The sequence below is a fragment of the Motacilla alba genome, chromosome 5, assembly GCF_015832195.1.
Source record: "Motacilla alba alba isolate MOTALB_02 chromosome 5, Motacilla_alba_V1.0_pri, whole genome shotgun sequence".
Classification (NCBI taxonomy): domain Eukaryota; kingdom Metazoa; phylum Chordata; class Aves; order Passeriformes; family Motacillidae; genus Motacilla; species Motacilla alba.
Genome location: NC_052020.1, coordinates 38,716,201 through 38,743,651, shown reverse-complemented (window position 1 = coordinate 38,743,651; position 27,451 = coordinate 38,716,201). Strand labels below are relative to the sequence as shown.

At 40.8% G+C, this 27,451-nt stretch overlaps 2 protein-coding genes across 4 annotated transcripts in view; one reads left to right on the top strand and one right to left on the bottom strand.

Annotated features, from left to right (window-relative positions):
- The first annotated feature begins 1,070 nt into the window (after positions 1-1,070).
- Positions 1,071-20,854, top strand: FBXO33 (F-box protein 33). Its single transcript, XM_038137544.1, has 4 exons — positions 1,071-1,713; positions 8,102-8,212; positions 13,741-14,426; positions 18,454-20,854. The coding sequence occupies exons 1-4, from the start codon at positions 1,205-1,207 to the stop codon at positions 18,723-18,725; spliced, it is 1,578 nt and encodes a 525-aa protein (XP_037993472.1). The 5' UTR covers positions 1,071-1,204; the 3' UTR covers positions 18,726-20,854.
- A 3,179-nt stretch (positions 20,855-24,033) lies between these two features.
- Positions 24,034-27,451, bottom strand: part of MIA2 (MIA SH3 domain ER export factor 2) — a 33,554-nt gene continuing 30,136 nt past the window's right edge. For all 3 annotated transcript variants that reach the window (XM_038137541.1, XM_038137542.1, XM_038137543.1), the window contains 3 exons: positions 26,037-26,113; positions 25,382-25,616; positions 24,034-24,598 (listed from right to left, as the gene is read on the bottom strand). In XM_038137541.1, the coding sequence (XP_037993469.1) occupies positions 24,450-24,598; positions 25,382-25,616; positions 26,037-26,113 (461 nt within the window). In that variant the 3' untranslated portion in view covers positions 24,034-24,449. The remainder of the gene's footprint in view (positions 24,599-25,381; positions 25,617-26,036; positions 26,114-27,451) is intronic.

Below are 27,451 nucleotides of genomic sequence, written 5' to 3'. Positions count from 1 at the left end.
ATGCTGTTTTTTCACCCCTGCTGTGAGACAGCAAAAACGGCTAGTCATGGAGTAAAGGGAGAGCTGGTTTAGATTTGGTTACTAATGAATCTGGTTATAATGTGTGCCTACTCCATATACAGAGGAGTCTAGACTTCATTTCTATTAGCACATCTTTTATTATTTTGTGTGTACATTTCTGAACACTCAGATATAAAGTTGCTATAGAAACTGTGTCCATTATTCCAAGATACTGGCAGTACTCAATTTTATTTCCATAAGTTGTTTTTTAATTATAAAAACGTATGCAATTATCAGCACTTTGTTGTTCAGCCTTTACAGCATCAGCATGTAACAGACTTTTAAATTCTCTCCAAACTCCGTATGCACAGAAGTCACCCCTACACACCTACAGCGGATGTTGGCACGGGTGTTATAAAAGCGCGTGAGATTTAAGAAACTGAGAGTGCGAAGATTTGGAGCATTTTCTCCTGTATCCCCCCAGGCTCGCACCCGGTGCTGTCACATGTCGGACTCTGCCGCGCTCCACCTTTGCTGCGTAGTCAGCGCGTTTCCCGCGGCAGCAGCAGGAACGCTGCTGAGGTAATTCTGCTGGCTCAAAGGCGTACGTGCGGTCCCATACGGGCCTCGGCGCCGCCGCCACCAGACATCACCAGACACCCTTCCCAAGTTTTCCTAAACACCGGGCGCGCAGGGCAGGCGCAGGACGGCCCCCGGCGGGCGCGCCTGCCCCCCGGCAGCGACCGGCGTTCCCTGTGGAGCCCGCAGGGAGCGTGGTCCCGGGCCGCGCCCCGGGCAGGAGGCTCCGCCGCACTGCGTTGGGAGCCGCCGGAGGGGCGGGGAGCGGGGGGGCCGCGCCGCCGGCACGGGGGGGGGGAGCGGCCAACGTCCCCCGCGGGGCGGGCGCGCCGCTCCGCCTCCCGGTCCACCGCCGGCGCGTTCCATTTTCCCCGCGGGGGGAACCCTCCTCCCTCCGCCGCGGCGGCTCCGGCCGCCCCGCAGAACCTGAGCGCGGCGCCGGCTGTGTCCTCCTTCACACGCTGCCCTCGGGGCTGGGTGGTCCGGCCCAGCTCTCCCCGCCGTGCCGGGCAGTGGTAGCGGCCGCTCCGCCCCTTCGCCTCCCCCCCTCGGCGGCGGCGCGGGTGGTGCGTCCCGGCAGCAGGCGCGTCCCGGCCGGCGCCCGCCCCCCCGCGCCGTGTCATTGATGTTGTTGTTTGTGTCGCAGGAGCCGCAGGCCAGGCCGGGGCCGCCGCCCGGGGCCGCCGCCGCGGGGCTGGGGCCGGCGCCAGGGATGTCGGTGTGCGGGGAGGCGGTGGGCGCCGGCTCCCTGCCCAGCGAGCTGGTGGTCCACATTTTCTCCTTCCTGGCGGCCCCCGACCGGCTGCGGGCCTCGGCCGCCTGCTCGCACTGGCGGGAGTGCCTCTTCTACCCGGCGCTCTGGCCGCGCCTCCGCCTCAGCCTCCGCGTCTCGCCCGCCGAGCGCCCGCGCCTCGAGTTCCTCATGCGCAAGTGCGGCTGGTTCGTCCGTGAGCTCCGCGTACAGTTCGCCGCCGACAACTACCCCACCGGCGGCGGCGGGGCGGCGGCGGGCGAGGGCGCCGCGGTGGCGGGGGACGGGGAGGCGCCGCCGCCGCTGAGCCCGCGCTGGCTCGACCTGCTGAGGACTTACCTGGAGCTGGTGCTGTGCGTCCTGAGCAGCGTCCGCAACAACAGGTACCGCCGGGGGAGCGGCGGTGCCGGGCGTGGGGCGGACGGAGCCCCCGAGCCGCGCGGGGCCCGGTGCAGCCGTGCCGCCGGTTTGTGCGGGCGGAAGCAACGCCCGAGCCGGCGCCGGCCGGTTCGTGCTGCGCTCGGAGCCGCTCTGTGTGTGTGAGTCCGTGAGTTGGGCAGAAACGGGAACGCGCCGCTTCCAAGTACCGAATTTTTATCATCTAGTGTAGCTTGAGGAGGAATATAAACGCTCAGACGTCCAGTCGGCCAGCGGCTGGTCGATACGCAAAACAAATACAGCTGCAGTAATAAAAAGTTCTTCGCCTTTTGGATAGAAGCGGGGAATACAGCTCGAACGGAGCAAGTGAGAGCCAGGAGTCTGAACTTGCTGCATAACAAGACAGCTTTCTCTCTTAAATAAGCCTTACTACGGACAGAGTGTAGACCTTGTGTATGCTTGCAAAAAAGTATGTCGTGAGAAACTAGTAAGGGGGAGTTAAAATTACAGCTCTGGCGGGCTGAATTACTGCCCCAATGAAATACCTTCACCTTTCCAGCTATGAGGTCTTTGGCTGTAGAAAAGCTGAGCTTTCATGCCACCTCTCATTTTAACTGCTTATCTGAGGTTTGAGGAGATTTTATGTTCTTTTGTTTATTGGAAAATATGTTCATGTGTAAGACTGTCTTGGCCCAATTGAATTTAAATGATGGAAATATTTTCCTGTGGTTTGTATTTAAAATGTTTGTGTTTAAGATGTTTTTCACACACTTACTTTGGCAGGTTAGATAGTTTTCTCAGGTTTGAGGTCTTTAAGACAAAAATACTTGCATTCTCTTCACTGTGTGGGGGTGTGATATAGATAATAAGATGATAATCAGATATCCTAATATGTGGCCTCTAGTCAGCATGTAAGACAGGAAAGCAAGGATATTACAGTTAGGTTATGATGAGTTTGGAAAGCCATGTAGGTTTTAGGATAGGAAATAGTTAATATTATTTCCCCTCTGTGCGCATATAACTTCACCTTCAAGGGAAGAAAAAAAGCTGCAAGTGTTTCAGGGCATCTTTAGGATGAATTAAACCTTGTGGATGGCCTTTAGAAAACTGTCTGCAACTGAGTCATGATCTTGTTACCGCCCCCTTTGATTCCAGAGGTATGAGAGAGTAGCTTGAGGCCTTCCTTGTGTCTTTATTTTGAATTGAAGCAAGAGAACTTTAAATGCAATTCCTCGTTGGTTTGAGATGAATGCAAATGTGGTGTGTGAAGTCTCGCTTTCAGTTCCTCTGCTCTGTTGCCCCCAGCAGGTCCTTCCTGTGGCGCAGCTGCGACGGCTGAGGCTTACAGACCTCGCTTCAGAAAACAGCTCGTTAGTCCAGCTCACCTTTATCTTAATTTATTTCTTGCCCGTGAATCCTTGGTGTGTGAATGGTGATCGTCTGTCTTGATAGATCTTCTCTTGCATTTCAGGAGCTTTCACTTCACTGTTGAATCTGCGGGAAAGCCAGCTAGTATTGTAAGAGGAAAAAATGTTGAAGTGATTGTGGTGATTGTCTGATCTGAGACAGATATCATGACATGGACTTGGAATTTTAAAATAAGTAGTATCTATAGAAGCTGTTGTATGGGGGTGTTGTTAGAAAACGGAATTGTTTCTTTTTTTTCCTCACTGAAGTTCGAGGCTGTCAAAATTAACTGCGATGTGAGAAGGCTTTTGATACACTTTTTCTTTTGAAAAATTCTCCATGGCCTTATCTGAAATCTTTACAAGGATACTTGCTTTCTGAAGTTCATTTTACAGATTCTGTATGCACAGTGGGACTCAGGACTGCAGTAAAACACTGTGCAAAAGTAGTTGTTTCTCCACTACGTGTTCTCTGGTAGATTAGTATAATTTTGGTGGTAAAACAGGGAAGAAAAGTTACCAACTTTGGTAGGATTTTGTATTGCCGTACTCTCTTGCTGTCTCCAAATAATTTATATGCTGCTCTTTTGGCTTGAAATGAATGATGCATGACTGGGGAACACAGGGTACCTGATCATTTCAGCAGGCTTCTTTTAATGAGCATTTAAAAAATTGGGGGAAGCATGGCATAATTTACATTAAATACTTGACCTTTTTTCAGTTTTGCTTTCAGAATTGACTCATTTTTCCCCTTGAACAGACTAGAATTTTAGTTTATTTTGATGCTTGAGGAGTTTTTTTCCTTGCAAAGTAACTATCTATAAATTATTAGTTCTCAGGTAGAACACTGGGTTTTAGTTCTGTAATAGATTTTTGAGATTGAAAAGAGGTGAGGAGGAGTATTAACATATGCCAAATTGCTGCTTAGCTCTTACTGTGACCCCCTAATGTCTAAACTAGAGACCTTGTCACCTGCTTGATGCTTAGTTTTGTCTAAGGAAGGACTGCAGTCCATAATTAATTTCTCTGCTTCTCTCTATTTATCTGTAACTCAAGGGCTGTTAATAATTCCTTCTCGTTTTCACTGTATTTCATTGTACACAAGATAGCAATTGTAATTTCCAAAATAATGGAAATGGAAATTTTTAACTTCTTCAGTGGCTGAATCACTGTGAATGGATTCCTTTTTGAATTAAGTTTAGAACAGGACAGTCTTTCACAACTCCTGTCAGCCCTTATGATAGCTTTTTGGCAGATGAGTTCAAAAAATGTTCCATTTTACACTTCAGAACTGAAAATGAAGAAATCTGCCTTTGTGATGCTGTTTCTTCACTCTGTAATGTTGTTTTGAGGTTTTAAATTTATTATAAAGCAATGCAGTAGCAACCTTCCTCCTTGCAAGAAAAATAATGTATCTTAAATGGCTGCAGATTTCCTTGAGGATTTACAATACTGCAGGACCTAAGAAAAGTAATTACTAAAAGTAATGAAATTTCTAAATGCTCTCTTGGCTAGAGTAGAATGATGTATGGTTTTGCTACTAAGAGCATTTGCTGTTCAACATAATTTGCTAGTTTCTAAGCAAATCTGTGTGTCAACTCTCTAGAAAAATATTTTGGAGTGACCTTTGCTAGTTCTGATGCAATTAAGGAAATAACAACTTGTCTGCAACTTGTTTTTAAAACAACTGAATTTTTTTGACAAATATTCCTGCTGCTAGCCAGTTACCATCCAAAAAGGTGTGTTCAAGGCCTGCCTCATATTTGAAGCAGAGCTCAGGTTGTTTTGTGGGTGGCAGCATATGAAGTAATAGGATTGAGACCTTGATGAGCTCTAAGAATCTATCATTTATTTAATGAAAAGCTACTAAAATGGCATTTATAGTGATCTGTAACTTTTCTATAAGCTTTTATGTTTATGATAGCAAATGTAGCAAAATAACAAAGCTTATAACTGTTTAAAAGCTGATCCTGCTTACTGCTGAGAAAAAGGGTGTGGGTGGGCATGATGTTTCTTAAGTCCTCATGATCTGCCCCTTCTTGAACTGATCTTTCAAAACTGAGTTCTAGAAGGCAGGGTGGGGGTGTGACAAACTTTCTGCTTGCACTTACATGCATACAACAGCTAATAAGCACTTTGTGATCATTCAGTAGGAAAATCCTGTTCTTTTTTGTAATTCTAAGATACCAAAGTATTGTCTCCTCTACTCCTCCTTCCTTGCTTACAAAAGGAATAGAGGAAGGTAGTGACACACACACACACATCCCTCTTTTCCTCTGCAGCATGTTAAATTGTGTGACTTTTTTGATCCTTGCTATGGAAACAAAAATGCAGATTATTATAAAACTGTGCTGTTTTGCTGAAGTATGGTATCTCTTGGAGTTACCGAAAATTGGTGAATTGCTCAAAACAGTGGACTGCATCTGGTTTTGGTTTTTTCTAATGACTGTTTTCTATTGGTCTAAACAGGCAGCTGAAACTGGCAGAAACTAGTGTAGTAATACAATATGTGCCTTACCACTTTGTTTGCCTTGAATGTAAGCAAGGACATTTTGTGCTTTTTTTAAATTGGGTATTAAAAAAGACCGACCAAAACTGAAGATGGAGCCTAGTAAGAAGCTTATTACTTCTAGTGCACTATTTGAGCTAGTGGAAAAGAAATGTTTTAGAAATCCTTCCAAAACACAAGTTTTTCCCCAGCTATATGTATGGATACTACACAGGATTAAGATGCCATTATGACTTTTAGCAAAAGATAAGTAACTTTTAAATAATTTTATTTAAATAGCAATCAGTTTATGAACTCTCTGAAATGAAGATGAGCAGTGAACTGAATGTTGTGGAGTTGTATAAAACTGCAAATAGTAGCAAAAATCTAACATGGTGTTGAACTGTCATCAGATTTGTTGATGGTAATAACTGTGCTGTGAATGGAAAAATAATTGGATATTGTCATTGGTTAAGTTTTCAGGCAGAGAACTTTTCCATTTGTCTCTGTACTGCATGAAATGGCAGTCAAAAAGATGAAGTAAAAATGTGCAGGGTGCTAGTAATTAGTGTTCCATGTGTGCTGTGCTTTGGTGGTCCTCTTAATGCCTGCCTAAATCCTACTGTAGCATTGGCTGTTGGTATGAATGGCACAAACCGAGACCTGTGTTTGATGTGAGCATGGAGGGGATTCTGAACTGCTCTTGAGACTGCATTTTGGCTCTTGACTCTCATAAATAAGTCACCAAGATCAAAAGATAAAGGTTACTTATAGCATTGGCTGTGAACACTACTTTTCACACCTGGTGGTGGTTTCTGCTGCTTCCCTGTCATACCAGACTATCTCTTAGAGGTTTTGAGGAAGAAAGACGCCAAAATACTCTCAAGTTGGGTGTGCCAGTGTTTTAGGTTTCCCTGCCAAACTTATTCTTTAGTATGGTCAGGCAATGTCTTAGTGAGATATGTAGAATATTGATCATATTGTAATGCTCAATTAATTTTAGTGTATCGTCAGTACAATAGGCCTGTGTTTAAAATACAAAATATTAAATGTTTGGAATTTCAGACACAGTTGTAAATTCGAGATTATTTGACTCCAGTATTTGCCAGACTTTATATGAAGCTTGTGGATCTCGCTATTAAGTTGTTCTCCTATAGAAAAAGAGTAGCAGGTGCAACAGTGGATAGATTTCAGGCAATTAGTGTGCTGTTTTTGAATACAGGAACTTCAAAACACGTAAATTATGATTCATGGTAGATAACAATTATAGACTGCAACTCATACCTACTAAAAAATGTAAAACTTGGCTACTTAATCCTGTTTTGCCCCTGTCTTCTCTTGGTAGAATATCAGGTTGTACTGTGGAGGTAGTGAACTGTACCAGCTTTGAGCATGGTAATCATATTGCATTTTCCTCAAGGCTGATTTGAAACACTAGCATATGCTTTGTGAGCCAGAAGAAATAAGGATTTATGGTAACTCATGTAATTGTGAGCTGCAGGTTAATTGGCATCTACTGTTTAGGATTAATGTAATTTATGTGTCCATTTGTGGTGAAACTGGAGTTTCTGCCTTGTTAATTATCAATTGCAGACTAGTCCTTGCATGTTAGGAGTAAATCTAATTTATAGCCTATATAAACAAAAGAAATGTTGACCCAAAACTTAGTCAGCTACAAAAATAATAATAGTAAACGCTACACAGCTACTTTAAAACTGTAGTCATTTGCATGCCTCTTTCTTGATCTGTTTTAGGAATAGGAAAGATACAAGTCAGAAAACTGAGCTAGGGAAAGGAAAAGTGCCTAGTGCACTGTGTCATGTTCAGCATCCACTCAGTGGTTCCTCTTCAACTTCTTTTTAGGTATCCCTTCTAAAGGTTAAAATCATGTCATGGTGGACCACTATCCCTTACTGATGGGGAATATTAGAAAAGCTTCCCCTACTTTGATATAACAGAAATTAGACATTCATTAGGGTGGGGGGAACTTTTGCTTTTTCTGTCTGAGGTTTGTGATGCCTTAATTGAGGCAGGTTTAGGCTCCTGTTTGTAACCCAGCTGATGTAAGTGCTCAGGCAGGATTGTTTGTAGTTGTTTTCTACTTGGGCATTAAATGCAGTGTTAAATGTTGAAAGGATTAAGTATTTGATGTTTTCATTGTGAAACTTAACACACATTTTCCAAGGATTAAAAATTGTATGAAACCTCTCCTGAGTTTTCTTTGTGGTGCTACAGGCTTGCTGAAAATACTCCAGTGCTGAGTGTATTTGCTCTTACAGCTCGTTTCAGCAGTCTGTGTAGTCCTCTTCCCCTTTACACTTGAGTCTCATTTTCTGTAGTTCCATATGTGCCTGCATTCCTGGACAGTAAGTTTCCCAACACAGGCTGTGTGTTCCATGTGATAGTGGGATTTATTGCCTGCATTTGTCTTATCCAGAATGATTTCCCACACCGTTTTAGTTTTGTGTACAGATTCCTTTTTATTTTGTTGTTTTCTAGGAACCTCCAGAAGTTAAGTCTCTTTGGGGATATAAGCATTCTGCAGCAACATGGAACTATATCAAATACCTACCTTGGAAAGGTTGACCCTGATGGCAAGAAGATTAAGCAGTAAGTTATATTTGTAAATTATCAATACAGGATAATATTAATAATGAAAATAATAAAAATGGATGACAGAACACAGAAGTTCCTGAAATACATGACTGAGAAGCTTTAAGTTTTTTACCTGAGTGAAAATCTAAACTCTTGTTCCTGCTATTTACATGAAGTAGTCTGGTTTTGTGGCTGTTGTATTTTTTGTTGGTTTTTTTTCCCTTCATTCCCAGTAGGGTGAGAATCCTTTATTTCCTCTTTTCATTGTGTTCTAGAAACAATATTATGTTAATGCCATAAAAGGGGAGGAGGGATGAGGAGCTGTTACTAGCACCTCTTAACTATTGCTGTATATGAAAAAAAATTAGAAAAGGAAGTAATCTGTTGTATTTAACAAGAGTTGAAAACATATTTGTGTTTATGTTCTCTTTCAAGTTTGCTCAAAACTTGAGAGAGAAACAGAGAAACTCTTGAAACACGGAACTGCTGCATCTTATTTCAAATTTCATCTGAAAATTAGGTTATGTATTTGCAGAATTCCTGAAAGATCACAGCTCTCAGTGTGCTTGTATAGTTCAGAGGTGTATTTTAGCTTGCCATTATTACATTACAGGACAGTCCTTGAATGCTTATAATCCAAATAGTTATTTGTTCTTCTTTGGAAAAGGTTAAATACACTATAAACAGCTACTGACTTCTGAATAAATTACCACAGAGGGAGTGATGCTGACTTAACTATTTTAGCAGTACTGCCAAAACTTCTGATACAATAAAACCTGAATACCATAATTTTAATTTGTGTAGATTTAAACATCTTTCACCCACTAGCTCGGGAGTAGAATAAGTACAGCCACTCTAGGTCTTTACTATTTTTTGTTTTAGGTGATTTTTAGTAGCAGTGTAGGTATATTATCAGATTAATGTATGTATGTGAATGCAGTCCTCAAACTGAATGTTTGGTTCTGACCTGAATTTGCAAACCAGTGCAAATAGAGCTGTAAGTCACATGCTGTGTCTTTTTCATCTGTTGTGTTTCCAATGCAGAACTTGGGGCAATTTGTGATTCTGTCAAACGTATGTACTGTAGTGCTGTGGGCAGGTAAAAGGCTCATTTGGTAAAGGCTCCTTTATTTGATACCCTTTGTGAAAATATAAATGTATACTCAAATCTTTGCAAAGGGGCTTGAAGTGAGCCATCTAAGCAGATGTTTACTCAGCTGAGTGCATGGTCAAACGATTCTTCAAGCAAGTATTCACATTTTGGAGCCATAAACCATTCAAAACTGATTATCTAACTTGTTAGTCCTTTAGATTAATATTAACCTTTGCACATTTTGGAATGAGCACATAAATGTTACTTCTTTTTAGTTTAGTTAATTTTGTATTGGGTTTTTGTGTTTGTTTATTTCTTGTGAGTTTTTTGTTTGGTTGGTTTTTGGTTTTTTTTGCGGGAGTGCTGTTTTCTTTTTTGTTTCTTCTTTTTTGGGGGGGGAGGGGGGTGTTTATTGTTGGTAGGTTAGTTTTTTTTCCTAGAATAGAACAATGTATTTGGGACCTGCTAGTCCTTGTCTAAATTAAAGGAAAGCTGACATTGTTTTATTCAGTTGTCTGAGGTTTGAGAACTAGTAGCAGACTGAGTTCAGAAAGTAAATCTTAATGGCTTCTTAGCCTTGTTTTTTGCACTTGGGGTTTGCATCAGTAAGTTGCAAAACGTGAATGCTCAAAACTAACAGTGAAAAGTGTAAGCAACCTTTGGAGATCGTGTTACCAGTAGTTGAGGATTTTTGGAATTTCTATGGTGATGAACCTTATTGGCTGTTTCAGAAACTTCCTGCAGTTAAAGCACTCAGGGAAAAAAAAAGTTATGATTCCTGAAATCTGACTTTGAGCTGGGTGTAACAGACTGTAGGTGGAATCTCAGCTATTACAGAGCCATTAGGATGCTTCCTCAGGTTTAAGGCTAAGGGTTGTCCTGAGGCAGAGGAGGCTTTGGAGATATATTTTCAAAAATACATCTTTGCATGAGTTTGTGTTGCTTTTTCCTTTTCTGTACAGCATGTGTGTCCCTGGTTACTTTCTAAAATTTTTTTTACATCTCTGTTTCTTAGTGTTGTGATGCTCAGTTAATTTATCTTGAGTTGAATAAAGGGTAATTGTCTAAAATTTTGGCTTTCTGAAATCTGCTTCTCATGATTGATCCGTGTGGTTCAGATAGTTTGGTTTCCAAAAAAAACCAGTTTAGCCTCTGTTATTAAACAAAATATTTTGATTGATAGTATTTAATTAAACAAATGGCCTCCATATGGACCTTAGTAATCTGTCTGCTTCCTGTCCAGGGCCATGGATGTGTTTCAGTCCTGGTTAGGGCTGGTTTGGGAGCTTAAACACTAACTGTGCTTGTTCAGTCAGGCTTTGGTCTGTCCTCTGGATGAAAACACCATTTGAGGCATTCATTGTGAAAGTACATTTTTAAAAAAATATTTTTAAGTTGTTTGTTTTAGTATAATAATTTGTAGGTTACAGGATGGTGACCATCCCATAATTGCTGCCTGCAGGGAGCAAAGGGGGCTGATGACACTTGTTGAGACATTAGTGGGCTGCGTTGCTTTTTGGCATGTGCTGAGTGAATTCTGCTTGTATTTTCTGTTATATGCCCAAATTTCAGTTTTATAAGTGAGCTTTGAAATAATTGTGTTAAGTTAGTATAAATGTTGTAGTACCTGCTCGGCAGTTGAGGTAAAATTAATATGGTAATAAAGTAGGTGTTAATTTCCAAGAATTCACGTGTCTATTTTTTAGGATGCAGTTCAGGCTATTTTTGCAAACTCCAGTTAGATGCAATCTGTTTATGAAAAATAGAATGTGTTTAAGAATTTGCAAGGGAGGAAAAAACCAAACCTGCTAGGCTGTTAAAAAAATTATTTGAAATATGTTAAAATTAATTATTTCTTTCTTATATAGTGCCTTCTGTCTGGCCTTTTTAAAAAGCAGGTATTAAAAACAATTCAGAAATTATTGCTGTTAAATGTTCTCTATTGACATGTTTGATCTCTGACTGGCTAAAAACTGGAGAAAGTTTTCTTAGGACCTACAGGTCATTAGACTAGCAGCACAAATCTGCATCCTTATGTAAATACTTTGATGCTTGCAATAAAAAGTTGATTAAATCATTCTCTCTTAAAAAGTTCTTTACTGCAGTTCCTGCTGGGGAGAAAAGCTACCCTAGAGCTGCAGAATTCAGTGTCATATTTCTTTTTATTAAATTTTGCAGGAACTAAAACAGTATTTTTCTAAGCTCCGATGTTTAAGGTGTATGAGAACCCCAATTTAAACAGATTTTTAGTGCAGTGAGGCATATAGATGGTAATTTTCTACTGAACACCTCAAAATTAATTTGTCTTCAACAGTTCTGTAAATTATTGAAAGCACTATCAAGATTGATTACCTGGGCTATTACAAAATAAATCTTGCTGCAACCATTACAGCACCTTTTGCAGATGTGTATATGGGGGGAGGGAAGAGTCTCTGGAAGATATTTGGGATTGCTGTGGTAGAATCTTTTTCTTTGGGGGATTTTGAGATAATCTGCCTTCAATTTAAGCATTGACAAGAATAATGATGAAACAAACATTGCCAGGATCAAATGAAGTTCTTCTTAACTCTAAATAAATCTAGGAATAAAATAGAAAAACTGCACTGTTCTGTGGGTTTTAACTGTTGTTTAAAACAGTTTCATTTGTGTCACATTTGAGAGTTCTCAATTTTAAATAAAATATTTGGGGAAATCTGGAAATATTGAAGTCTTTTTACCTGATGACTATCCTAGGTAAAGCCTTGGGAACTGAGGTGTAAAATAAATACAATAACCACACCAGCTTTTCCATTTGGGTGAAGTCAGGCCTTACAAACCTAGTACCTTCATAGGAGAAGGAAGAAAGTGCATGTAGGCAGGGGAGGGGATGAATAAGGATTTGCCAAGAGAGAGGATGAGAGAGGACTGATCTTTCAACTTCATTACAACAGAAGGGTTACAGGGCATCAAAAGCAGTAGATGGCAGGTTCAGAGCAAGCAAGAAGAGGAGATAATCCCACTGCAAAGTTCTTTAGTCTTGGGTGTTACGGTTGCTAAACACTTACTCCGCTAAGGGAGGGACCTGGATGAATTTGTAGAAGTGAAGTCTCTGGGAGTTGCAAAATACATAAAGCCACCTCTGCTCAGAACTGAGTTACAAAGTTTTGGAAACTAGAGAGATATTTGATGAATATTCCTATGTGCTTTCCTTGTTCTGTCACCTTAAGGTGCTAGTGTTTCTCTGCTGTCAGGATACTGGCCTAAACCTTTAATATTGCCTGGATGTTATTATCTCTATTAAAGTTATGTGGATGAGAATAATTTTTTTTTGTTTGGCTTAGATGTATAAATTATACAGATCCTCATAGCAATAAAAGAAGTGTTCTGTACAAAACCATTACCTTATTTGAGGAACAAAATTTTCTGCTGTTTTTATACTGGATCTTATTTCTTGATTTTTTATGGCATCTTATTTCTTGATGCCATAGCCTAGCTCAACTGCTTCTCTGTAATGCTGACCAGGGCATGAGATCAAATACTTACCTACATGTGTCTAATATGCTAAAAGAACAGTTGTCATTTGGGCAGGAGGACTCTTTTGGGCCTTTACAGCTTTGGAATGAAGACTGGAAAAATACTTATATGGAGAAAGTTTTTAGAGTGTGACTGCACTATTTGATTTTAATATTGAAAAATTAAAATACTTCTGTTGCCTTCTTGAACAAAATATCTTAACATAAAGAATATCTGTTCACTAAAAAAAAAGGGGTAGTAGAGGTTGAGTGCATCAGAGTAAGTTCATAATAATCTGGCACTGATAATTTGAGATTGAAATGTTACTGGGTCTAAGTTGTTTTGGTAAAACATGAACCTGTTGGCTCTTGAAAATCCAGTTAGTTGTACATTTGGAATGATTTAAAGAATCTTCTTGTATGTTTGTTCTTTACCCTTTAATGAGCAAATCAAGCAGGTAATTTCACATCATTCTAACTTACTCTCAAAACCAAGTTTGTCACCTTTCATTGAAAATTACTTTTTTTCCATACTAAATTTGCATTTCTGGAAAAGTTAGGAAGTACAAAAAGCTGTTTTTAAAAACAAGAGCTGCATTTGAAAAACATTACAGGTTTTCTTATTTGCATAACCTTTAAAATGTATGTGGGAGGGTGTTAAATACATGCTGGAAAATACACGAAGTGAAGGTTCATAGTGTGCCACCATTTTTGACAGACAAAGTACCTATTTCTTTTAGTTTACAATTTTAACCTTTTTAGTGCAGTGGATGTTAAAATGCTCTGGGAGGTCTGCAGTCTGGTTGCAGTTCGTAAGAACTATAATAATAGCATCTTCCTGCAGAATAAGGCTATAAATGGAGGAAGAGTAATTCTTGAATAAGAAAATTGAATGGTATGCAGTTGGTAAGAGTAAACCATGTTTAATTAGGATCATTGTCTGTTTTGTTTACTTACAGAATCCAACAGCTGTTTGAAGAGATATTAGGCAATAGCAGGCAATTGAAATGGCTGTCTTGTGGGTTAATGCTGCAAATAGTAACTCCCACATCATTGTCCTCCTTATCAAACCCCATAGCCAACACCATGGAACATCTGAGCTTATTGGACAACCACATCCCTGGTAATACCACTCTTATCACTGCGGTCGAATTGGAGCGCTTTGTGAATCTGCGTTCGCTCGCTTTGGATTTCTGTGATTTTACAGCTGAAATGGCAAGAGTCCTGGCTGACAGCAACCATGTGCCTTTGCATCGACTGTCTCTCCTGGTCCACAGTGTTTCCATAATGCACAAGTCATTGGACAATATGCCAAAAGATGAGAATTGGCAGGCGCTGACTCGCAACAGCACTAATCTTCGGGTCTATATAATGGCTTTTGATGTCAAGAGTGATGATATGTTAAGGATTCTTAAGCCCAGTATCCCCCTAGAGAGGATTCACTTTGACAGCTATGTCACTTGTGTTTCAGGAGCTGTTGTTGATCTCATATCCAGGCAGTATGACAAGTTCCTCACTCATTTTATACTAATGAATGATGTGGTAGATATGTCTGCCTTCCCAGATCTCAGTGACAACCGGAATGAAGATCCACTTGTCTTGTTAGCCTGGAGGTGCACAAGACTGTCTCTCCTAGCTGTTCATGGTAGGTAACACATTGCACGGGCATAGTACGTGACTTCTAAATGCCTACAAGCCTTCAGCCTTTCTAATCGTAGTGTCTTTTAGGGCACATTATACAAAAGGCTGCTGCACTGTTGCTATACATGCTGTTGTTGAAGGTGTTAATTATATGAGTTTTAAACCTGCTTGTGTCTTACTAACTTCTGTTGAGAAGTCACGTAGGATTTTATTAAACTCCTCACAGAAATGAGGATAACTTAAGAAGTGAGCATTCCAGGAGGCTTATCCTGCAAGTGGTCTGCACTGTGCAGGTTCCATTAAGTGACTGGTTATGTGTGTGAACTGAAAACATTTGCTGTTTCTCTGTGAGCTCATGTGCTGGCAAGATTTTGCTGCCTGTTTGTAAATAACACGGGTTAAATGCCCCAAAGCTGAGAAGAATAAATGTGTTACCAAATTGGTAAGACTACCAGCAGATGAAGGCTGAAAAATATGTAGAGGGGGTTGCCTCACTGAGTGTGTTGGTTTCACCAGTAATCCCAGAGCTAGGTTTATCCCACTTACTTATTTGCCATATAGTAGCAAATAACTTTTAGAATTTATTCAGCTCTGTCATCAGTAGAGAACTTGGTGGCAGAAGTTACAGCAGTCTGGCAAATTTTAAGGCACCTGAAACTGAAATAATGCAGAATAATGTTTTTTTATTTGTGCTGGAATCAGCTTACCAAGACCAAGTTTGCTGATACATGAAGGAGTTAAGCAATGGCTATTGTGTTGCATAAGAATAAATGTGTTTCATCAGACTGCTTGGGGGAGTAAATCTCCAGTTGTTCAGTACAAACAGGAGACCTTCAGCAGCAGGATGTGGACATTCAGATTTCCATCGGTTGAAGTCAGAAGGTCCTGCTGTATCTGCTCTTTTTTTTTCCTGTGGTCTTTTACTGAAAAATCATTGCTGGGGGCAGGGAAGGCATGATCAATTGAGCTGTCTCTCCTTAATAGTTTCCAGGTGAGGCAGATTTTGGGTGCTGGTAAATGATTGTACCAGTCTAGGTGTGGCTTTTAGCGGTTTCTTCTAAATTTGGATACATGTTTGAGGACCTTTAAAAAAAATTAAAATTGTGTCACCTTAATTTATCCTCCTGCTACAGAAAAGCCCTCTAATATATTATGTAACTTTAAAAGCAAGTGAAAAATCTGAACATAAGCTAGTGTAAGTATCATTTCATATCAGCACGTGTCTATTCAGTAGAAACTATTAGTCTGTGCAGAGTATTGGAAAAGCAAACATCCCTTATGCTTCTGTCTAGCAAATGGTTGTTGCTACATAACCTTTCTGTGGAGAGATGCTGTGTCTGCCTGTGTGAGAAAATGGCCAAATATCAGCTTGCTGTTACATCAGGATTTGCATTCTCTACCCTTCTTTTCCCCTCCTTGCAGCAGAAGCTAGCTAAGCTGCTCATAAATGCCTCCTGATCTTTTCTAAGCTGTGGACGTAACTTTTGTAGTACTACGCTGCAAGCATCGTTCTTGGAGAGTATTAACTGTAGATGGAACACTGTTAGGAAAAAATACCCAGTACAGCATCTTAGCCTCATGTTTGGATTCCCTGAGGTTTACCATATAATGTTTTCTGGCTCCACTTGTCATACTATATTGTGAAGTTTCTTTCAGGAAAAGGTGTTTTTGTTCAAGGTGCCATAATTTGTATAATTCAATAAGCTTGAAGTGCTCAGGTTTCTTCTTCTGTTTCCGAGAGTGGTTATTCTTCACTTCCAGTGCTTCTCAGGCTTTTGTGTGTATGTTTCCTCTTCTGGTATTAGTTTGCTTTTGAAAAAGCTTTTATTTCCATCTGCTTGTGGCTGCCACTTGTCATTGACCAAAAGAGGAAGGGGAAAACATATGCTAAGGACACTGTATATGGGCTGCTTTGAGATTGTCTTTTATGGGAAGTCATCATCTTGCCACCAAGAAATGGTGGAATTGTCCATGTCCAGGAGCCAGAGGAAGGCAGATGTTAAATACATTCTTGCAGAATGAAGAAAGGGTTGTAAAGAGTGTGTGACCATTTGGGATGGGATGGAGACAGTAGGATACCATATTGGTATGATCTGGCACCGTGAATAAAAAGCATGGTCCATCTGTGAGAACAAATGCCTTTTTTATTTTTTCTTCCTCCTTAAGGAAAGGATACTTCCACATGGATTTTTATGACTTTGTGTTATAAACATTGTGGTGAAGTTTTATTCTGTCCATGAGCAAAACTAAAGTTGAAATTTTTACTAGCAAGGAAGAACAAATTAGTGTGCTCATGATAAATTTGTTGTTCAGTGATACCAGTAGTGAAGTGATCATTTCCCCTTACCTCTGAGTACCTCTGAGTACTTAGCTGGACAGAGACTTTTTAGCAGCTGGGAGATCACAAGGAAATTTCAGGCAGAGCTTTTGAAAGGAGAGTTCATTTAAAATTAGATTTAAGTTGGCAATTAAATGGTTGTTGTAGTGCACAGGGGACCTCACCATAAAAAGTTACAGCAAAAGCCATATACCTGCCCAAATGATGGTAAAGGGATTTTGTGTGCAGGGCTTTTTTTTCTCATTTATTCTTGCACTTGCTTTCAAGGATTTCTTTGGTAACTTCCTTTACAGTCAAGATAACTGAAAGGTGATGTGAGCTCCTTCGTGTCCTGACAGGAGTGTGTCATCCTACAGGGAGGAATTGTGCATTGAGTTCAATGTCCCTGTTAAGAAAGGGACACTGAATTAAGCTGCCTGAATTAAGAGAGCTTCACCTTCTGTGCATGATTGTGTTGGAGGTGAAGTATCCAGCAGATGAAGATTGTGGGAATTCATGCATTCCTAATGGTTAATATACCAGAAATGAGCCTTACAGATATATGCAGGCTTTTTTGTTGAACACCTACTCTAACCAACATACTTCCAGAGACACAGTAGAAAAAAGTAAAAGAAAACAGAACAGAAATTTCTTTTCTTTATTATCTGACAATCTGTTTTGATAAGTTATGATGTAGAGCATGTTAACTGCATTGTTGGGAGACCAAACCACAGTTAGCTTTTACTTCTCAGCACTTTAGCTTTCCCAGTGCAAATATTGTGCAGACTGCATCTTTACTTGGAATCTGCTTGGGCATCTCACCAAGAAGCTTAGCACCTGCAAGAACGATGATCATGGCAGAAATGAGCCTTGCCTTTTGCAGAAGGGCTGATTTGGCAGAGCTCTCCAAAAGGGAAGTTCCCATCTGTGGTTTGCATCTGAATAGGGAGGAACTTTGCATTTCTCTTAGCTCGGGCACAGAAAGCTCACAGGTAGCTGGGGAGTAGGAGTTTTTAAGGAGAAATGCTAATATATAGTGTCAAGAGAGGGAAGCTTTGTAATTATATTTTATCTCAGACGGAATAACAAGATACATGTAGTTTATCTTACATATATATATATCTATATATGTGTGTATGTGTGTATATATATATATGTATATATATATATAAAATATGTACATAAACACACACACTGGGGTGACATGAAGTGGCTACAGAAACTTCCAGCTTGTGTGCGTGCTGACTTTGTTTGTTTAGTGGTGGCTTGTTTTTTTTGGTTTTTTTTTTTTTAATAAGTCTACTTTCTAAAGCAATGAAAGCAAATATTTTTTCTAGCATAAGCAGAGTTTTAAAGAATTCCTTTTATGCATTCAGTTAATTAATAGCTCACTTTTTTCGTTCTAATTTTACTACACAGTAGCTCACGGGAGGTTTGAAGTTTTTATAAAATTTTCAGTGGTCCACTGCTTTGCAAGTAGGAGAAAAAGATCTAGAAAAGGTTAATGAAATGATCTGAAATATTTTTATATGTACTTACTCAGAGTGTAAAATGGGGGCTTCACCACTTGAAACCAAAAAGCCCCCACCATGCCCTGGGGGAATTCTGCCAGATGGAACATGATGGAATAGATTGGGAGAGATACTGGGATGGTCTGGTATTAAGTTCTAGAGTAGGAAGATGACAGAACAACTTTGTTTTTCTTTCCCCATAGGTTACACAGTCTGGGCTCATAATCTTATAGCAATTGCTCGTCTTCGTGGCTCTGACCTGAAAGTACTGGAAGTCACAGAAGAAAGCATTGAATTCGACCAAGGAGAACTGGCTGATCAGGATGTGGATCCAGTACACAATTTCATTGAGCAAGTGTCTCTCGGATTGGGTCGCCCTTGGCACGCCGTCATGGACATAGAGCTGCTCAGTGTCTTCACTGAGCCAACCCGTCACTTTTACAGAGAGATGCAAAGCTTCAGTGAAGGCATTTAGCTCCTTATTTACAATTCCTGTGGTTACATATGCAAGTAGGGTCCTATTATGTTTTTTCGGTAGTGTGAATTAACCCCTTTTGTGCTGTGTTTAATCAGTATTAGCTATATAGAATTATATATGTGTATTCTACTTCTTGATCAAAGAACGTAGTCGGGTATTGGTTTAGAAGCTGAAAGTGGCAGTGTTTAGGGTTTTCACGGTTAATGGACTTGTCTACCAAACCTTGCAAAGATACAGCCAAAGGCTGTCTGAGGTTGCCGGCTAACTTTACTTTATTGAGTAACTGCATTTTGAATTCTTTTGCTGTTCTATTGGAGTCCTGTGCTCGGGAGCCAACTGTTTTTAGTACCCATATCCATAGCCCAGTGGATCTCTATGCTGTCATTGTGTGCTTAATCCAGTAGCATGCTACTTAATAGGCTTAAGGGACGAGAAGTCTGTCCAGGGCCGTTCACTGTAAGACTCTTGCCTTGCTTGATTTCACGTGCGGGTTCTGCAGCATGGCTTAACTCCATTCTCAGCTTTCCTTAGCTGCTAAGCGGTGGTGTGAAACACTAGCGGTTCAGGGTCCTGCACTTACAGATCCACTCCATAAAGCTGTAGTCTTTTGGATTCTTTGCAAACTCCTCCTTGTTTGTTCTCATGTTCTGTCATCTTCCTTAAAAGTTAGCTTTGGGCCAAAGTTTAAAAGGAGAAAGCAAGAAATGTACGCTCCGGTGAGGTAAACGCATAACAGTGAAGATTTCAATACAAAGGTCTACACCTGCAAACAAACATTAGTCGTGAAATCCCTAACAACCAAGTCACTGGATTTTCTCTGTCAGCGCCTGTGTCAGCTGCCAAAGAATAGATTAAAAACGAAGAAGTGCCCACATGCTGGCAGGGGCAGGCCAACTTTTGGCCAGCCAGATACTGCTAGATTGTAATATATAAGGTCGAATTTCGACCTGTGGTACACAGCTGTGCTGTGGCTCAGTCAGCAACCTCAGAACTCTTAACAAACATGCACCTGTTTCACTGTGAATAGTGAATGTAAAGGAAGGAAAGGAAACAAATACAAAGCTTGTTCTATCACAGGTATGAGCTGCTATGATGCATGAAGAACATTCCATGAAGTATGTTTTAAAATCTTGTTATATCTGAGAGGCTTTAGAAGCCGATGTAACTGTTTCAGGGCAACCGCGGTACAGACGTGGTCTCTGTGAGACTTCCACCTGACCCCAGTTTTAAGTGGTACGAATGTTGTGCATTTAATGTTTAAAGGACAGTCTGCAATAATAAAGTAAGTGGCCAACGTGGGTGCCCAGCAGTGCTGAGACCTGGCTGCTATATTGTAAGCTTTGGAAAACACAATTTATGCAACAGATGTCCAGATATGATTCTATTTATGGAAAAAGTTTATATGTGTTTTACAAATGGTTTTACCATCTTATATTAAAATGACCTTTTGACAGGTGTGCGCTGTTTTGTCTCCAGTGAGCACATACCATGCGGATTTTATATGTACATCAGTAGAGTGAATCCACTGGCACAGTGTGTGTATATGCCAGATGTGGTGAGATTTTATCTTATAAATGTGATCAGATTAAAAAAAAAACTCCTGACAGAAAATGTAAGGAAACCAGCTGAATGTTTGAATTGATGACTGATGTTGTATGGTTTATGTTAAATGTTATATTCTTTTAATCAATGAATAAAGCATTAAAAATTGATCGCTGTATAAAATACTTTATTGTTATCAGCATGAAGATTTTTAGAATTAAAATGCAACATCGTTCATAAGATGTGTATAACTAGTAGCTCCCATTGTGTTTAGGTCAGCAGAAAAATCTAAAATAAGTCACACAATTTTTTTAAATCGGGCTGAATTTTGTCAACACTTTTTGGGGTGGTGGAGGAATGGGAAGGATGCTTTGCTAAAGATCAGACCAGTTAGCACAAACAGTATATCATTATATGACCTATTAGACTGATACAGTAAACTGTGGATTGTAGAATATAGAAGACTATTTTTGAGAAATTACTTCATCAATTGCAATTGCTTAAATCAAAATCTAATGTGCTCAAGAAAAATGTGTAGTACTTCTTTGGTGTCCCACTATTAAATAGATTATGAATACCTGCAACGCTTCAGTTTGACGTTTTATCCGTGCTCAGAGTACACAGCTGTGCCTTCTGAATGAAAGCTGCAAATGTCTGCTCAGCTGTTGGAGAGCTGCTGTGCCCTGCAGTGGCTGACTGTGCTGTGAGGCTTGTCAGAGTGGCTGGTCAGTGTGTGCGTGCCAAGCACGGACTTTATTCGAGCTTCTGAACTTCATGTTACGATAGCCCAAGCTGCTGCCAAGTGTGACAACTGCACTGCTTGTCCAAGCAGTTTCCTACATCTTCCAGATTTGGTAAGCAAGATTGTTTGCTAACATACTGAAGAGACATGCTGTGGGTGATTAAGATAAGGTGAATACAGTTACACGTTGCAGTAAAGTGAAATACTGGGACTTGTTTTGGTGCCTTTCAGGGCTGGGCCTCAGAAGGGAGGTTTATGTAGCAGATAAAGCTGATGGTGATTGCTCAGCAGCATCTGAACCTGAAGTTTGGTTGTGAAGGGTTCAAGATTTCAGGAAGTCACACAGAAAAAGCCAGAAGCAAATAAAGCAAATTCTGCGTCCTCTGGTTTTAAACAGTTGCAGAATGGTAATTTTATCTCTGCAAGCTACTGCATTTTATGGGTAACTGCCTCACTGAACAGAGTTGGGCAGTAACTTGTTTGCCTTTCTGTTGTATAAATGTATTTTTAATCTGTTTGGTCTAACCTATTTTCTGCTTTGTTTTAATTAAGTTAGTCTTGAAAGATCTGAGGAGGAGCAGGGGAAGCAGCCCACTTGACTACAGCAGGGGATTGTGCATCCCTTTCACTCGCTGCAGTTGCAGCCAGAGCTGGCTTTTAGCAATGGCTGTGCATTGTAAGAATGCTCCAGGTCTGATTTGTTTCATCCAGCCTGGAGTCTGCTCACTGGGCGTGGCTTGTGTTCAGGGAAGAAGTCAGTGTACTTAAAACAGATGGCTAGAATCTTTCTGCCTTGGAAATTACAAGGAGTCCAGTAAAGCAGGAGTGTGTGGTGAAAGGCATGCCTTGAGCAGTGGTGGAGAAATGCACCCCTGATTTTTTTCCTGTCTTAGGAGTAGATAAAAGTGGGGTTTTTTGTCTGTCTGTATTTTCAGCAGTAATCTTCATTAGTGATACCAGGATGAAGGGATTCAGGCTGAAGCGATCTGTGATTGTTAGGAAATTAAGATGATCTTAATATTCTCTCGCATTTGGAGTGGGACCTTACAAACTATTGTGAAATTACTTTGAACTTGCATAATGCCAAAAGGAATTTTACTTTTGTTGTTTTTTGTATTTGCTGAAGAGACGGCAATGTCGAGTTAGTCTTTTGCATTCTGTGTTCAGCTGTAGGAGCTTGGAGCACAAGCCTTCATCTGTCAAAATTTATTCTTTTGCTTTTTCTTTTGGGGGTGGGCAGAACAGGGAGTTCCCCACATACACTTCTGTGTGACCTTTCTGCATTTGACAGGTTACCATCTACCTGCTTCCTATTACATAAAACCTGAGCTTGCTTCCAAATTTGCAAATAAAATTTTGGATTGCTGCTGGGGATGGGAAAAAATGTCTCAAATGATGCCATTCTCTCTGCAGGATGATCCAGTCCATGCTTTTCCTGCATTTTCTTAGTCCAGCTAGCTTTCCTTTTGCTTGCAGCTTATGGTACCATTGTGGGCATAGACTGTTTTGGTGGAGGAAGAATTTTTCAGAGTTGACTTAGAACAAGTATTTAACCCACATGGAGAAAATACTGTGTTTGCTCAGGAAAAAGAGACACATTCATAAATAGTTTTTGCAGCCTCCCAAGTGAGTTGGGCAAGGAACGAAAAAGGTTTATGGCAGTGTTATCAGCCCAGGATTTCTGTGCTATACCCTGGTTCTCTGTGCAAGGGCAAGGCTGTATTTGGCAGTTCTGGCTGCTCCTAGGGATGATGACAAGGGCAAGGGTAAAACCCAGCAATTCCTTTGAGAATCCCTGTGAAGTCTCTCAGGCAAACTTGTAGCCATCAACTAATTGGCTAAAGCTGATGCAACAAGCATGTTAAACTACACAGTTAATTTAACATAGGTGATGCTTTAAAATGTCTGCGGCCAGAATCTGTCATTGAATCCCTGGAGTACAAATGCTTACCTAAATGCTTTGAGTGCTAAACTAGAAGCAGAAGGGATAAAGAAATTATAGGAGTAAGCCATGGAAGAATTCTACCGCTGAAACAAGACAACGTGGAAACAATGGTAGGAGCAGGAAGACTGAGCTACAAGAGAAAACGTTCCCTTGGCAGACTCGACCTATGCAATTACAAAAAAAGTGGGCTGGAGGTTTTTTTGGTAACTTCTAATTATGGGTTGTGGTGGCTGCATTTACATTAAAGCCTGAAACTGTGTGTTATGTGTGCGTGCATGCAGAGAATGGAGGCTGGTGGTTGAACTGCTGCTGAGTAGGGGCTTGCTAAAAGCAGTTTGCTTCTTTATCTTAGAGGGTCCCTTAGCAAATGAATGAACCGAGTCCTTACGTGGTTTTCAGGTTGAAGCCAAACTGTCAGAACAGCCACCAGCTCCTAGCAGAAGTCTTTAGCTGTACAGTCACCAGTAAAAGCAGAGCTTGGTCTGTCCAGATGCAGCCTGGCACTGGCCAGCCCTGCCCTGGCTGCAGGGGGGTGCACTGTGCCTGCTGGGACAGCCACTCCTGCCAGGGAAGCACGACACAGGAACCCAGAGAGGTGAACGAGGTACCACACCAACTCCTTTTATAGACAAAAACGTATTAATGCTGCAGTTTGCCACTTCCTTCTTGTACTTTTTAATTCACTTTTGTCCTGCCCACCAATACTGGTGTTAAAATCTGAAGCCTAATAAACCAAATTCATGTTGAGACAGTAAAAACACACACCCCTCCTCTTGGTTTGCTGCAGACATGTATCTTAAGGCAAGGACTGGGCTGTGCTGGAACATATCCTAGCTATGACTCCTTCCTCCCAGGTCATAAAAAGCCCCTGTACACATCTTCAATAAACACTACTCCACTCCAGCTTTTGAAGAGTGATGGGAGAGTTGCTCAGCTTTTCTGCTGCCTCTTCCCCCTCAATGTCATGGCAGGAGTTCTGCTGAAAGATCACCGATGAGGCCACTAACAGAGGGGACGCAGTGGAGAACCACGGCTCTTCATCTTTACCTATTATACCATGTTACCAGTGACATTGCTTTTGTTTTCTGTAGATTTTTATTAACTGTTTCCATTTGTTTTCACATCCTATTCATAAAGCAGCAAGCATCACTTTTGGCATGCAGAGAGACTCCCTGTACAGCTCAACCAGCACAAAGCAGCTGGACTTTTACAATAAGGTTCACATGATTTAATTTTATACACCTCTGAAGAGACTACTCAAGTTAGAAATGCGTAATTTAAAATTACTATTGTACAGTGGAAATCACTTATTCACAATATTCATAGGTATTTAATTCTTTATTTACAAAATACTATCCTGAGAATTTTCCCTATTAAGCTTCAATTTGAGCGAAGTAGTTTGTATAGACCTAAGTAACAATGGTTACTTAACATAAGGAAAAATGCCAGTAGGAGAGCACAAAACTGGTTCAGGACATTTCCCAAATGACTGTCAAGTCTCCTGCTGTGGTTCTGGTTCTACAGCTGATGCATTTGACTGAGATGGTTCAACTCTATTTTCAGGAGGAGGTGGTGGAGGCAGAAATCCAGGTCGTTGAGGTGGATAGTGAGGATAAGGTCTCATTGGAAATGGATTTCTTACTGTGAGAGAATCAGAGTAATCCAGTTAGTATCAATCACAACAGTAAACATGTACACCTGCTCCTCTTGCTGGCTTACTGCTCAGCTAGGCCTACCTAACCAGAAGTCACACGTCAGGATCCAAAGAGACAGAGATGCCAGGAAAGATGAGGGCAAAACCATCACTTTTCTCAGGTTCTCAAAGCAGCAGCCAGCCACTGCCAGCCCCTGGGCTGCAGCTGCCCCTTCAGTCTGCCACAGCAACCCTTACGTGCCACACCTTACAGGTATTTTGGCAGATAAATGGCTGAGTTCTTCACACATACTCAGAGACCAGCAAGAGTCAGAAGGAAGTCCTGCAGTCTGATACTTGCACCTTGCTCCAGTCATGCAAACTCCAAGGGAAAACAATTGTTTTGGGGCTGTCCCTTTGCAGGGCACCAGCACACTTCAAAGCCAGAGGATGAAACTTTTAAGATTTATGGAAGATGCAATTTCATAGGAAGAAAAGGATTAAGGTAACCACCTCCTTGCTCTCCTACCCCTCAAAAAGAATCCTTTAAATCTGAGCAGTAAATGTTCCATATTTTCCAGCCAAAGCTAGTATTTGTAAAAAGACTGAGATGAGCCGTTGTGAAAAAGGAAGTGGACAACACAATGAACCTTAATCAGAAAAGATGCTCCCTGTTAGCTGAACTGAGAAGCAGTTGTGCCAATATGTACACACCTACCCTCTGTGTAACTCACTACCTGCACAAAGCACTCATGCTCATCAGCTTGACCCAAATGGCCGAAGCCACGTACTTGGCAGCGGAGGGCGTGGAGGCCCGAAGTCTCGTACTGGAAAGCATTCCCGTGGCCCGTAGATGCCAGCAGGAGGAGGGGGAGGAAAAGGAGGGCCTCGTCTCATGAAAGGTACTGGTGGTGCTCTAGGATCCACAGGCATCAGTGGAGGTCTGACTGGAGGGAAAGGTGGGGGTGCAAACCCTGAACTGACAGCTTCGCTTTCAGGTGCCAGCGAATGATCAGGGAGCGAATTCTGCAACACAAGGAAACCAGGAAAGTTAGGGGAGGGAAAGGGAACATCTCCAGTGCCATGAGGCCCACTTTCATGTAGGTGTGACGCTAGCTAAGAGCTAGTTTCAACTCTGCCTTAGCTGCAGCATCATCCTGAGCATAGCTGCAGCATCATCCTGAGCAAGGCTATCCATGCATACTGACCATCTGCTTGACCATAGTCTCGTCTTTTGGGATATAATTAATTTTCAACAGGGATTATATCAGTAATACTCCAAAGTAATTCACAAGACAGTAAGTGTTGTGGTAAAGTATACATATAATTTTATAATTTGCACTGAAGAGTGCAATATAATGTGACCAATGGACTACACACAAATGTTTCTGGTTTTTTGCAGCAAATTAAAGCTTCTTTAAATCAAGCCTCTCTTTAGCTACTTACACTAAGGTTAGAATGATCCTTCATCCCATCTCCACTTGGTTCTGTTCGTGGACTATGTTCTGAAGATGTCTGTCCATCTGTATGCAAAAGTTTAAAAAGTTATTCAGTGCTGATCTCTATCTCTCTACCGATTTCGGTATTTTTTCTGAACTCAGGATAGACTGGCAACAAAACCAACAGCAAGCAGCAGTTCCATTTTCCCCCTCCCTGCGACTAATAGTTTATTTCTCTGGTAAGCCCAGCCCCATGCTGGGAATGGCTGGGCTATGATGTGCTTTTGGCACAGAGCTTCACCAATCTTATTGAAGTATGACAAAAACCAATTCCCTCCTTGGCTGACAAATATCAAAGAAACTTCCAGAACTATATCAGTTTTGGATGAGTAGTCAGAAATAATAACAATAACAATAACAATAATAATAATAATCATCATCATCATTATCATCATTATCATCATCATCCTCCGCTGCCTCCTCTCATTTGCCTTATTTATTTTATAAGTAAACAGATAAATAGAAATTTCAGTCTTTTTATTTTTCAACTTTGCTGGGAAAAAGTATTTTCAATAACAACTAGAGAAAACTATTAAAGGGAATTGTCAGAGAGTAGAACCTGACTGGATATATTCTAAATATAATATATACTAAATATATACAGTAAATACACTTTCTTTAAACAAACAAACCACCCCCTAATCTGGGATTTGAAAAATATTGCTTTCTTATGCTTCAGCTTGAATAGAGATGATTACACTAAAAAAATAACAAACCAAAACAAGACTTCTAGCTAGTGACAGAATTTTTATGTGCATGTTGTATTTCTACTCCTTGAAAGCAAACAAAGCTTTTTTTCTCAGTGAACAGACAGGTCTTTTCAAAAACTCTAAATTACTTGTCATTTCAAGCAGGCTCGGCCTTGTTGATGATATTGTTACTTAATCAAACATTTCAACTCCTATGTCACAGACACAGAGAATACTCATGCCTTGATATTCATGTTGCATAACACTTTGCCTTTTAGGTCCTTAGAAGTTCCTCACAAACTCTGTCAACCTTTAACTCTTCTTTCTGACAAGAAGTTTCCTGCTCCAGGTACCTCCTCAAGTGAAAAGTTTTCTAGTCTGCCACATCATGTTAGGAAAATCCATATTCTTTTGTTCACTTTATCATTTTGATTATCTCCCTAAGGAATGTAACTTGTTAACTCTAATGAGTAGGAGCCTTGATTTCAGTACTGTGAGACACTCTGCCATTTTGAAGTCAGACGCCTGGATGGGGACCCGCTGGTCGGATTTTTAATTGAAGGGCCTTTTTTGTTGTTTTTTTTTTGCAAATACTCAGCCAACTCTAGTGAAATTATGTGTCTCTAAAAAGCAACATTCAAACATTCGTAATGACCCGTTAAATGCTTGCAAC